At 38.7% G+C, this 14,578-nt stretch overlaps 1 protein-coding gene across 1 annotated transcript; it reads left to right on the forward strand.

Moving 5' to 3' along the window:
* The first annotated feature begins 625 nt into the window (after window positions 1–625).
* Window positions 626–12,415, forward strand: LOC105017663 (ankyrin repeat and SOCS box protein 2). The gene is made up of 9 exons (XM_010882447.5): window positions 626–754; window positions 1,625–1,957; window positions 2,604–2,773; window positions 5,914–6,069; window positions 6,322–6,567; window positions 10,148–10,319; window positions 10,433–11,006; window positions 11,113–11,266; window positions 11,724–12,415. The coding sequence occupies exons 1-9, from the start codon at window positions 732–734 to the stop codon at window positions 11,870–11,872; spliced, it is 1,977 nt and encodes a 658-aa protein (XP_010880749.2). The 5' UTR covers window positions 626–731; the 3' UTR covers window positions 11,873–12,415.
* The last annotated feature ends 2,163 nt before the right edge of the window (window positions 12,416–14,578 follow it).

A 14,578-nucleotide genomic window follows, 5' to 3' on the forward strand; every position in this document is an offset into this window, starting at 1 on the left:
ACAAACAGCATAGAATGTAGATGCTGAAGCCCTGTGGCTGTTAAAAAACCTAGAGAAACCAGGCTCCTACTGTAGGGATGTCAATGGTGGAAGTTTCAAGAGCGGGTAAGGATACATAAGACCTTGAAACATTAGTTACGCAACTTCTGTATATAATGAAATTAATGTTGTGTTGTGAAAATAAACAACAGAGGTAAAACTGTCTAGAATCTGCACACTTTTGGCCAATTACCAATTTTTTGTTTGGCCAAATTAACACCAATTCAACAACTATAGGTGGGTGATAATATCTTTAGGTTAACAGGTCAACTATTCTGAGTGACCTTAAGTTAAGACATTGTAATGTTGCCAAACCAGCTGTTACTAATGATGTACAGTAGAATACAGCACATTGAGAACCTTGGAAGAAACCTTGACCTTTCCTGAAAATAGTGTTCAGGGCCACACATTTTTGTTTTGTTTTCCCCCTTCTCTGGGCACTTTAAGTGTCAGCATCAACTGTGCCATATCTTAAGTAGGGCATCCCTATTCCAAGCAACACATGCAAGCAAAGTAGTGAGTCAGCTTAGCAAAACATGAAATCAAAACCCTCTTTTGAATATGTCTTTAACATTGAGCAGCAGATTATTCGTCATTCGCCTGGAGGGCAACTCAGACTGCAAGACATTTTTTTAATCCTCATCACCTCTCAAGGATGGAAATCTAATTTAAAGATAGTTACAACATTTTGAATGCAATCTGCAGATGCTACAAGGTAGGGAATGTGTTATGAGGTACAATGTGTGTTCATTTATTTTATTTACCTTTAAACAAACTGCCCACAGCCACACAAATTATTAATCTTTAAAGTAACGGCATGCCTTCATGTTTTCATTGATTCACTTTACTCTGAGTAACCTTGAACCACATTGCTTTGTTTACTTTGCTAGACAGCTGCAACATTATTAAGCTGTATCTTGTAACTGCAGATCTGCAACACGTTAGTCCCCAAAACAACACATAGTGCAAAGTAATGGTTGAATTACAGTTCATGTATTATATTTACCACAGAGAAATTACATCAAAAAGTGCCATGAAATAACCTTAACCATATGTAAGATTTTCAGCACTGTACAGAAACTAAATATTTAATTTGGAGGAATATCATTTAATTAGTAAATTCTATGATACATTGTCCTTTAGTCTTGGTCATGCAGACTAGACCGGCTACATTTGTGCTTCTGCGTGCTTCTGTCTGTAAGCTTCATATAGAAATGCTGTTGAAATGAATGAATTATTTTTCTTATTACAGAGGAAACACTTATTAAGAGATGGGTGGTAGGTTGAATCAGGGGTGTTAGTTGTAGACCAAAATAGACAGGTCAACAGTATGTCCACAACATTGACTGGGCAGAAAGATGTATCTGCAATATTTAAACTCAAAGTTGCCTTTACTAACTTTTTTGGCATTAGAATTTGCAATGCCAAATAGTCATAGATGTACTGTATACAGGCATGTATTTAGGAACAATTACATTTTGTGTTGTAATGCACTATAGCAGGGATATTGTTTTTGTTTACATCATGTGTTTTAAAAGTGTAAATGCATTGAGTAAATGCCATTGTTTTGTACCCTTGCAACCAGTTCAACCATGGCTGTGACCAGCATGGCCTTGCCTGACAGGATGGGAACATCTAGAGGTTTTGATGACTACAGTCTTTACAGTGCTCTTTCAGATGACGAGCTGATACAGCTGGCCATTGAACGTAGCTTCACAGAAGACCGCGGTTATATGAATTCCATTCAATCATCACAAGCTGGGTATTGGCAACCCAATTCCCAGCCAAACCAGTTTACCAACAATCGGTTCATAACCCGTATCAGGGACACCTCTGCTGCAATGCCCTTGTATGACTTTCCCAGAAGGAGCTCAAACCCAGCCAATCCACCTCCAAACCTCCCAAACGTCCATTTTCCGTGAGTTGGTCAATTCTTTATCTCGTTTCGACAGTATCAACGTGGTTTCAGGGGACTATGAAACATATTATACGTAAATCCGTGACACCCGATTTCGTATGATATGTTACCTTACATTAAAATGCGCTACCAAAACATATAATACATTACAAATGACCTTAAGTATATACGAACACCACTAAAATGTATGATATTTTACAAACGCTACTAAAACGTACCATATATTACGAATTTACACAAACGTATGATAAGTTTCACACTTATTTTGAAGTTACACTTAACGTTAGATATCACAGCACATGGGTTAAAGTTAGGTTTAAGGTTTGGGTTAAGTTTATCAAACGAAAAAGGCTGGGTCTGGTTAACGTAGGTTTCATGGAAATTGGGTTAAGGTTATAAAATGAAAATGGTTAGGTTTGGTTAATTTTAAGGTATCATGGTAATGGGGTTAAGGTTTGGGTTACGGTTAGAAAGAATAAAATTAACCATCCGCAAGGCTGTGTCCTGATACAACTAATGTTTACAAGACATATGACATGACATATGGAAACTTCTGTTTACTGTCATTAAGTATGGGATATTTCTTTAAAAAGTGACATTACATTTAATGATTCTTTTCCTCCTACTGTTATAATCTATACCCTAGGGATGTGAGCCACCTGGTGTCTGTGATAGAGAATGGTGATGTAAAGACTTTAAAAAAGATTGCAATTTGCAACCCAAAGAGTCTCTTGGTAGCAAATGATGATGGATGGATTTCTCTACACGAAGCTGCATATTACGGTCAAGAAGAATGCCTCAAGATTATATTAACAGGTAAGGGCAGGGGTCTAAAGTGTAATACATTTTTTGTGAAACCTAAAGTTCAAGTTTGGGGACACTATGCAAAACCAAAATAAAGAACTGTACATATTTTTTTATAATGAGGGATACCTGGACAATGTTTAATCTCTAAAAAACGTCCTGTTAGCCAAATATTGAATCTTGAACACTTAAAAAAGTGACCCCATCCAAAAATGGTGAACTTCACTTAAAACCAAAAATATAATCTCAAAACTGCGCTTAATTGGAAAATCTGTAGGTGATGTAACAAAAATAAATGCGAGGCTGAGCTGAGTACCAAAACACTTCAATAAGAACATACCATAGAGCAGCTTTAAGAAAGCTACAATGATACTAACCTACAGATAAGCTATGATCAATAACAAAAACAACATCTTGAATCCATCAACAATCTAGGCTTAGGTGTCTGGGGAAACACGTTGTAACCTACAAAATGAGGATGGAAAAAAAAAGCTTTTTGGGGCCACACACACCAAGCCCCTCCCAGCTGCCCCTGTCACTCAACACAGAAAGACTGCACATAGGTACAGTTCTTCCATGCTGTGCCTGATTCTTTAGAAAACACCTAACCATTATTTATCTAAAACAACAGTATTATTTTTAGTTAATAATATTACTAATGCTAAACTTTAATATTAATTGCTAAGTCGCTAGCTAGTTGACAAAATGAGGAGCCATGTGCCGCAAACAATCATGAGAAGCATCCAGGTGTTATTTGCACCAACCAGTAATCACATTGGTTATTATTCACTGGTATCCAAACCAATGTGATTTAAATGAAGAGCCCATTGGCTTCACAAAACACATCCCAGCTGAACAAGACACTCAGGGTTGAGCTGTTTCTCATCCTTACCTTCCTGCTTCAATAGATTTTTTTATTGACTAGATATGAATAGTGTTATCACAAGGCATTCAGAGGCAAAGCTCTGCAAATCTGTCACTAAACAGCATGATGCCAAACCACGCTGTTGTAAAGTTCAAAAGACTGGGTGAAAACAGGTTAGAAAATGTCAAATTACATAAAATTGCACATTTTACATAGACACAGAAAATACAAAACCCCAATTTAATCCCAATGTACAGTGGGGAGAACAAGTATTTGATACACTGCCGATTTTGCAGGTTTTCCCACTTACAAAGCATGTAGAAGTCTGTAATTTTTGTCATAGGTACACTTCAACTGTGAGTGACGGAATCTAAAACAAAATCCAGATAATCACATTGTATGATCTTTAAGTAATTAATTTGCATTTTATTGCATGACATAAGTATTTGATAAATGAGAAAAGCAGAACTTAATATTTGGTACAGAAACCTTTGTTTGCAATTACAGATTATAGGTTTCCTGTAGTTCTTGACCAGGTTTGCACACACTGCAGCAGGGATTTTGGCCCACTCCTCCATTCAGACCTTCTCCAGATCCTTCAGGTTTTGGGGCTGTCACTGGGCAATACAGACTTTCAGCTCCCCCCAAAGATTTTCTATTGGGTTCATGTCTGGAGACTGGCTAGGCCACTCCAGGACCTTGAGATGCTTCTTACGGAGCCACTCCTTAGTTGCCCTGGCTGGGTGTTTCGGGTTGTTGTCATGCTGGAAGACCCAGCCACGACCCATCTTCAATGCTCTTACTGAGGGAAGGAGGTTGTTGGCCAAGATCTCGTGATACATGGCCACATCCATCCTCCCCTCAATACGGTGCAGTCGTCCTGTCCCCTTTGCAGAAAAGCATCCCCAAAGAATGATGTTTCCACCTCCATGCATCACGGTTGGGATGGTGTTCTTGGGGTTGTACTCATCCTTCTTCTTCTTCCAAACACGGCGAGTAGAGTTTAGACCACCTATGTCTCATCAGACCACATGACCTTCTCCCATTCCTCCTGTGGATCATCCAGATGGTCATTGGCAAACTTCAGACAGGCCTGGACATATGCTGGCTTGAGCAGGGGGACCTTGCGTGCACTGCAGGATTTTAATCCATGAGGGCATAATGTGTTACTAATGGTTTTCTTTGAGACTGTGGTCCCAGCTCTCTTCAGGACATTGACCAGGTCCTGCCGAGTATTTCTGGGCTGATCCCTCACCTTCCTCATGATAACTGAGGCCCCACGAGGTGAGATCTTGCATGGAGCCCCAGGCCGAGGGAGAATAACCGTCATCTTGAACTTCTTCCATTTTCTAATAACTGCGCCAACAGTTGTTGCCTTCTCACCAAGCTGCTTGCCTATTGTCCGGTTGCCCATCCCAGCCTTGTGCAGGTCTACAATTTTTTCCCTGATGTCCTTAGACAGCTCTCTGGTCTTGGCCATTGTGGAGAGGTTGGAGTCTTTTTGATTGAGTATGTGGACAGGTGTCTTTTATACAGGTAACGAGTTCAAACAGGTGAAATTAATGAGTGGAGAACAGGAGGGCTTCTTAAAGAAAAACTAACAGGTCTTACTGGTTGGTAAGTGATCAAATACTTATGTCATGCAATAAAATGCAAATAAATTATTTAAAAATCATACAATGTGATTTTATAGATTTTTGTTTTAGCTTCCGTCTCTCACGGTTGAAAATTACAGACCTCTACATGCTTTATAAATAGGAAAACCTGCAGAATTGGCAGTGTATCAAATACTTGTTCTCCCCACTTTCAGCAAGATACATCTTTATCAAGGTATCTATCATTATAAGTAACTTATTACTACCTGTTAGTTATAAAAATATTTTCTTTAGCTTTTGCACTAGCTAGGGAAATGCAGGTTGTTAAGAGAAATGGTTTATATTGTGTGTTTGTGCCCATCTCACACAAACGACCTGGTAACTTTACGATATGCAAACCATGAATGGCACAGAAAGAAAGCAGAATGGATATCTTTTTGAGGCATGTGTTTCAAAAATAAGTAGTATTCATATAGACCCAATATAGGCTATATTCCGTTGCTACTAAATTTTATGCTCTGCTTCATACATGTTTGTTTTTTGGAAGCATCAGTGATACCAATGGCATTTTTTCAAAATCAGTTGTTAGCCCTGGATGATATACACACTGTTCTCAGATCCTTTGTCAGTCTGTATATGCTGTTGGTTTATCACTTGCTTGAATCATCAAGATTTTTTTATCATTCACACAGTCCATCCTGAAATGGTGAACAGATGCGGTACAAGCAATCAGACCCCACTTCTTTTATCTGCTGTTTGTCACCATGTCAACTGTGTGGAGTGCCTTCTGGCTCATGGTGCCAATCCCAACATTGCCAATAAAGATGGAGAAACGCCACTATTCAAAGGTAAATAACAGATTTCGAAAGTGTTAGGTTTCAAATATTTTATTATGTATCTTTAGAGTGTTATAAAACACACCCTATGGGGCGGTTTCTCGTATACAGATTAAGCCTAACCCAGGACTAAAAATGAATTGAATCTGGGACTGGGAAACCATGGTTATATTCAGGTCCACCAGTATTCAGGTCCACCACTGTTAAAAATAAATAGGCAAAAACAACAGAAGTTAAATATGTTGTTTCTCCCTTTTTTTTCAGTGTGTTCAAAGCCCAATATAAAGATTGTAGACCTCCTTCTGAGGTATGGAGCCTCTGTGCACAAAAGTTGTGATGCCGGTTTGACACCTCTCCATGAAGCAGCCGGGAATGACAATGTGAAAATTTGCCAGATGTTGCTGGAGGCTGGGGCTGAACCTAATGCAACCAATATCTATGGGATCAACTCTTTCTTTATGGCAGCACAGAATGGGGGAGTAAATGTGCTGTCCTTTCTGATGGTAAAAGGTGAGGTTTTCAGATTTCTACTACCAGCTTCAAAATACATTTTATTAAAGATTTCAAAATAGCAATATCACTTTAAATCTCATGAGGTTGGATGATGTGTAATCTAGCATCATCATCTGTGTTGTACATACAGTACCTACAGAAAATCTACACCCCCTTGAACCTTTTTCACATTTTATAAACCCTGTGCCTCAGAGTTCATTGCATTTAAATTAAGATGTGTTTCAATTTTTCTGAACACCAAACTCCACACTTTTTAGGAGCACATTTTTATTATTGTTAAATAAAAGTACCTAGTTGAGACCAAACATTTTCAAACCCTTGAAAGTGTAGAAAACAAATGTTCAAAGGTGTTTTGATTTTTGTCACAACTACTCAGAACCAAGAAAAAAATAATGTTTTTGCTTAAAAAACAAACAAATACTTGGATCAAATTCATTAGAGAATTCTCAGTAAATAGGTCAGAGACAGGTGAAACTTGTTTACTGGGTTATTTCCCCACTTGTGTTAAGTTACAAGCAGAGATGGCACCACAGGTTCAAAAGTGGTGTGGCAAAATGTGTGTGTCTTTCCTTGTGCCCAGCTTGAGGGTTTCCTGATCTCGTGACCTGGTCAGTTAAAGCTCCGATTCCTGCTTATACTGTACACAGATAATTATGCCAATCATTGCTGTAATTTAGCAGTAGGGCTATCCCAAAATGTTTTAGTTGCCTGAGATGCGACTGATTTCTCAACAAATCGACTAGTAAAAATGTTTTACATCCACTTTTTGTTTTCTTACATATTTTCTTATATGTAAGAAAATATGTTTTCTTACATAACGAAGTTGTTTCCTGATTTAAGTCACAGATTGATGAAATAATAAGAAACAAATAATTAAGTTAATTGAGTATTAACAAGAAAACCAGAAATAAAATTTACATACATTCCAACCTAACTGACTACAACTGCTGGCATTCCCAGATTCAACCCCTACAATTGCATTCAAGTTTGTGTGCCGACTGCAAAAATAGAAAGTGGATACATGAAAGGGGATGTTTGGTATCATAAGAATACAACTTCAGAAATGTTGTTATAAGATTAATTAATTAATACATCTGAGAGTGTCTCTGTAGATAGGGACAATTCATGTGAGAAAATCTACATCTCATCAAAAACATTTGTACCACACAAAAATTTGAAGTCTCGATTCAATGGTAAGGAACAGGGAGGCGAAGTTAAAGCTTCAGTCAGAGATCAGGACAGAGATGACTGCATGTTTGCACAGTTGAGCAGGTCCAGTGTAAGTCAAGTCAGGTTCAACAGTATGATGGCTTTAAACTGTCTGAACTATTGCCTAGCCTCAGGGTATAAAAACCTATACATCCACTGTCAATAAGAAAATGAATAGCACGTGGTTGGTGTGCGAAGGGTCCTTGATAATGCTGATATTGTTTCACCAGGCATTGTTTCAGATGAATGTCATGGATGACAAAAAAAACTGCCCCAGTGATGCATTGGGCCATCTTCACCAAGCTGGTCAGGATGCTCTTGATTGTGAAGCCTGATTATTTGTAGAGGACCCAGGGTGACATGTCAAATTTTATTTGATGCCCGGAGTAGAATCACTGTTGAGCCTTCTTGAAATCTCCGGTGGCGCTAATGGGCCACCTCTAAACATGTTCGAGTCTGAATTCTCAAAGCAATCTTGCAGCAGAGAGTAAGCCTCCTATGACCTTAGTATAGGTAGATAACTCATGAGTTATTGTTTGTAGGCTCAGAAGGAACAGGAAGACGTAATCTGATTAGACGAATTGTAGGTGGGGATGGCTTTTTGTTTAAATATGGTCTTAGATTGTTTTTCCTCTTGTGGGATATTATACAGGTGCTGGTCATATAATTAGAATATCATCAAAATGTTGATTTATTTCAGTAATTCCATTCAAAAAGTGAAACATGTATAATGTATACATTCATTCCACACAGACTGATATAGTTCAAGTGTTTATTTCTTTTCATTTGGATGATTATAACTGACAACTAATGAAAACCTCAAATTCAGTATCTCAGAAAATTTGAATGTTGTGAAAAGGTTCAATATTAAAGACACCTGGTGCCACACTCTAATCAGCTAATTAACTCAAAACACCTGCAAAGGCCTTTAAATGGTCTCTCAGTCTTGTTCTGTAGGCTACACAATCATGGGGAAGACTGCTGACTTGACACCTTGCTCAAGGAGGGCAAGACACAAAAGGTCATTGCTAAAGAGGCTGGCTGTTCACAGAGCTCTGTATCTAAGCACATTAATAGAGAGGCGAAGGGAAGGAAAAGATGTGGTAGAAAAAAGTGTACAAGCAATAGGGATAACCGCACCCTGGAGAGGATTGTGAAACAAAACCCATTCAAAAATGTGGGGGAGGTTCACAAAGAGTGGACTGCAGCTGGAGTCTGTGCTTCAAGAACCACCACGCACAGACATATGCAAGACATGGGTTTCAGCTGTCGCATTCCTTGTGTCAAGCCACTCTTGAACAAGACACAGCGTCAGAAGCGTCTCGCCTGGGCTAAAGACAAAAAGGACTGGACTGCTGCGGAATGGTCCAAAGTTATGTTTTCTGATGAAAGTAAATTTTGCATTTCCTTTGGAAATCAAGGTCCCAGAGTCTGGGGGAAGAGAGGAGAGGCACATAATCCATGTTGCTTGAAGTCCAGTGTAAAGTTTCCACAGTCAGTGATGGTTTGTGGTGCCATGTCATCTGCTGGTGTTGGTCCACTGTGTTTTTTGAGGTCCAAGGTCGACGCAGTCGTCTACCAGGAAGTTTTAGAGTTCTTAATTGGCCAGCAAACTTGCCTGACATTAACCCTATAGAAAATCTATGGGGTATTGTGAAGAGGAAGATGCGATACGCCAGACCCAACAATGCAGAAGAGCTGAAGGCCACTATCAGAGCAACCTGGGCTCTCATAACACCTGAGCAGTGCCACAGACTGATCGACTCCATGCCACGCCGCATTGCTGCAGTAATAAAGGCTAAGTATTGAGTGCGGTACATGCTCATAGTTTTCATGTTCATACTTTTCAGTTGGCCAACATTTCAAAAAATCATTCTTTTTTATTGGTCTTAAGTAATATTCAAATTTTCAGAGATACTGAATTTGGGATTTTCATTAGTTGTCTGTTATAATCATCACAATTAAAAGAAATAAACATTTGAAATATATCAGTCTGTGTGTAATGAATGAATATAATATAAAAGTTTCATCTTTTGAATGGAATTACTGATATAAATCAACTTTTTGATGATATTCTAATTATATGACCAGCACCTGTACATGTAATTGTTTTCTTGTTTTAAGTTGGTTAGATACAATCTTCTGCAAAGAAAAAGGCTTCATCTGGGTAAGAGGATTAATGCGCTGATGTTCTTATGCAGTTTGTTCTCCCATAGGTGGACATTTGTCAGCAGGAAAGTTGGAAATGCAGACAATGTAGCTCATCTTTTCAACCTTAGAGGCCATGGTTCCTTCCACATTGTATTGCGAGATGTCCTGTATTTGAACTCTGTATACAGTAAATGTTACATGTACTTGTATTTTATAGGTGTTGATATCAACTGGCAGGCAAGTGACGGAGCAACACCCCTGTACGAGGCAAGTAAGAATGGCCACAAGGAAGTTGTGGAAATGCTTCTTTCAAAGAAAGCAGATGCGAACAAAACAACCAACAATGGTCTCCTACCACTTCATGTTGCTGTCCAGAAAGGACATTTTGAGTAAGTTCATTTATTCTCCAGTTATGAATTTAATGCAGTTAGTTACCAAGGCATTTGTTTCTCCAGAACAGGGTGAGAAGTTCCCTTTTAACATATTCCTTTGTCACTTGCAGCATTGTGTCCATGTTGATTCCTGTCACCAGCAAGTACAGAGTGAAACGCACTGGCATCAGTCCTCTCCACCTGTCTGCGGAGTGCAACAGGGACTGGATCCTGGAGTTGCTTATAGAGGCAGGCTATGATGTCAATGTCCAGCTTTCAGATGATCGATCCAAAATGTATGCAGACCGTCGTAGCACAGCGCTCTACTTCGCTGTTGCCAACAACAACATAGAGGCCACCAAAATTCTTCTAGATGCGGGGGCTAACCCCAACCTTGACATGTTAAACCCACTTCTGATTGCTGTGAGGCGAGGTTGCATAGATATGACCGTCATGCTGGTGGAACATGGAGCTAACATGAATGCATCCATCCTCACACACCCCTGCTCCTTCCCGGCGGGGATCCTGCTCAGTATGACAAACTTGCACTTTCTAAAGTTTCTGATGGACAATGGATGTGATGCCCGTTCCTGTTTTGACTGTACATATGGCAGCAAGCCACACCCACCCTTGGAAATTTCAAGAAACAGATTTTTGCAGCTCGCTTCGAATCAGGACGAAACTCCGCGCAAAACTTGCGTCCAGGTGGGTTTACTTAATGTAAAACAAAGACAGCCCTCTGGTCTGTCTAGTTTCCAATCCCGTCTTGTCTCTCCTGTTCTTTTGAATCAAATTTCTGTACTCAATTTAGTTCTGTGAGGCAATTTCTGAACCAACAACAAGCCGCTGGGCAGGACCCATCATAGATGTGCTCCTGGATTATGTTGGCCATGTTAAGCTCTGCTCCCGGCTGATCGAGCACCTGGATAGCTACCCTGACTGGGCAGGGATCAAGTTGAAAGCTAGTAAGTGAATTTATACGCAATATGCAACGTCTACATATAAGTGGGGCTTATATTTGTGGGGCTTATATAAGTGGGGCTTATATTTGTGGGGCTTATATAAGTGGGGCTTATATTTGTGGGGCTTATATAAGTGGGGCTTATATTTGTGGGGCTTATATAAGTGGGGCTTATATTTGTGGGGCTTATATAAGTGGGGCTTATATTTGCTCAAATGCTTCAGTGGGAGACTTCCACATACTGTCAGGTTGTGCACGCGTGTTTATTTTCTAAGGTTAAAGAGGAAGTTCACACATGTTTACACGTTGCTTTATTTTTGCTCTGTTTGTGCTTGAAGCTGATCCAAAACTCTGTCTTTAAGGTTATGCCCTTTTGTATTGTTGTCTAGTTACCTTGACAGAAGTATCAGGTTATCTAAAATCACCCAATCCATTTAATATGCAATTATTTTTACTTTCAGTGCCACCACATTCGCTGATGCAGCTGTGCAGACTGAAGATTCGTCAGCAGGTTGGAAATCAGAGGCTGAGGTGCATCAACAAACTGCCCCTCCCAGATAGACTAATAGAGTTCCTCAACTATAATAAAGGAGAATTACTGGACATCTGAGAAAAAGGTTACAAACCATCCCCAATATGCCGCATTAACATTTGATGGTGGGGTTAATTTAAGTGGTAAAAAAAAGCAACCGTTTTTCGTAGTGGAACAAGAGTTTGAGAAATCAGATCTGTTATTATTATTTTTATTATTTCTTAATACCTAAGGGATGTTATTAAACTATTTACAATTGTGAAAAATTTGCTTTAAAACATCATTTTTGAACAGTTCCCTGGGGGTTAAACTGTTGAAAACATCTGGTGTAGGTGAACACTACAATTCAAAAGTTTGGGGTCTCTTAGAAATGTTTGTTTTTGAAAGAAAAGCACATTTTCTTTCCATTAAAATAACATAAAATTGATCGGAAATACAGTGTAGACATTGTTAATGCTGCATAAGAGGCCAACCTCCTGGAGTTACCTCTTCACTGTTGATGTTGAGACTGAAGTTTTGCATGTACTATTTAATGATGCTGCCAGTTGAGAACTTGTGAGGCGTCTGTTTCTCAAACTAGACACTCCAATGTATTTGTCCTCTTGCTCTGTATTTCTGATCAATTTGATTATATTTTAATGGACAAAAATATAGCTTTTCTTTTAAAAACAAGGACATTTCTAAGTGACCCCAAACTTTTGAACGGTAGTGTACATGTTCCAGTTATTGACACTACACTCTAAGAAGAAAATCTTCCTATATGGTAATTGAGGGGTCGTTCAGATTGAAGCTGTGGAGGAGAAGCTGTTAAAAGAATTTCTTTGAAATGTAACTTTACATTTTCCACTTAACAGAGGTTCCCAAACAGAACCCTGAAAAGACCATTCCAGAACCTTTTCTTTTAGAGTGAAGGTCAACAGATTCTGTGACTCATATCCAACAAATGTGATTTTTACAATATAAGCCACTTATGGAGAAATATTGTTGTGTACTGTGTATTACGTACATTTAAATAAGAGTTTGTACTGTATAATATGTAAATGTAATTATGAGTAAATGTGTGTGTATATTGGGGTACAGTATTTTAGTTTTGTAAGCAACAGTGAGACTGACTCTTATGGCCGGCTAAATTAATGTTTACCCTCGCAGACATTTTCTTTACTCTAACGTACTTTCACGGCCTTTACCTCTGGGATCAGAAAAATGTACGCTAATGTAGCTCTTACTGTATATAATAAAGCCATGTTTAGAAAGATTCAGAAGGTTTCAGAAATGTTTAATCATATATGGAATTAGGTACTGGATCATGTACAAAGGTTTGTTGCCATAGTGGGTGATATTATTTCAATATTTTATGTAAACTGTAAAAACAATAAAAAAAACAATAATTATCATCAGTTGTTTGTTCCGTATGCTAGAAACAGTGCTTGTTGTAAAGCACAGAAACATATCAAGAAAACCAAACTCTAACTTTTTGTTAAAGATAAATTGTTTTGAGAAGCAAGACTGGACAAGTTGATTGGATGGACGAGAATATGCTTCAAGCTGCAAAAGTAAACAAGCTATAAATATTGAGATTGATGTTGATGAAATAGGGTAATCGCAATAGGGTCATTCTGCTTAAACTTTGCAGTTAGTTACAGTGATCCCAACCATCTTGGAAAAGCCAGTAAACACCCAGGACAAGGAATTGTACCTTCAAGCTTGACCCTGGACAAGCTTGAAGGACACAGCATTAATTCAGACCACCTGTCAGGATCTGGAGGGCTGGCAGTGAATGGCTGACCGGTCAGGACTGCCAGCAAGTTCTTGTCAAATGAACCAAGATTTAAGGTTTAAGGTTTCACTTTTGTAATAATAGACACATCACATGCATGGCACAACAACACCGGCTTAAGTCGTCATCAAGGAGACTTCTTGTTTACACATGAGCAGTATCTCCTTTACAGCAGTTTGAGTGGCTTGCTTCAGAGGGTTGAATATACAGCTCCGGAAAAAATTAAGAGACCACTGCAAAAAAGTTGAAAAGGAAGGTTTTCCGGAGCTGTATATACATAGAGACAATGTTTATATATATACATATATATATATATATATGTGTGTGTTTGTGTGTATAAATACAGCTCCGGAGAAAATTAAGAGACCACTGCACCTTTTTCTTTCATTTCCAAAAAAGTTGAAAAGGAAAGTTTTCCGGAGCTGTATATACATAGAGACAATGTTTATATATACATATATATGTGTGTGTTTGTGTGTATAAATACAGCTCCGGAAAAAACTAAGAGACCACTGCACCTTTTTCTTTCATTTCCAAAAAAGTTGAAAAGGATTCAAGTTTTGAATCAGGAATAGAAGCCTTCAATTTGCAGATGTCTCTTAATTTTAAAGGCGCAGTGGTCTCTTAATTTTTTAACACAACCGTTCAAAAGTTTGGGGTCACTTTCTTTGCATCCCGGAGTCGCCTCTTCACCGTTGACTTTAAGATTGCTGTTTTGCTGGAACAATTTAATGATGCTGCCAATTGAAGACCTGTGAGATGTCTGTTTCTCAAACTAGACACTCCAATGTATTTGTCCTCTTGCTCAGTTATGCACTGGGGCATCCAATTTCACTTTCTATTCTGGTTAGAGCCAGTTTGTGCTGATCTGTGAAGAGAGTAGTACACAACTTTGTACAAGATCTTCAGTTTCTTGGCCATTTTTTATAATGAATTTGCATTTTATTGTATGACATAAGTATTTGATCACCTACCAACCAGTAAGAATTCCGGCTCTCACAGACCTG

The sequence above is a fragment of the Esox lucius genome, chromosome 18 (genome assembly GCF_011004845.1).
Source record: "Esox lucius isolate fEsoLuc1 chromosome 18, fEsoLuc1.pri, whole genome shotgun sequence".
In the NCBI taxonomy this organism is placed as follows: Eukaryota; Metazoa; Chordata; class Actinopteri; order Esociformes; family Esocidae; genus Esox; species Esox lucius.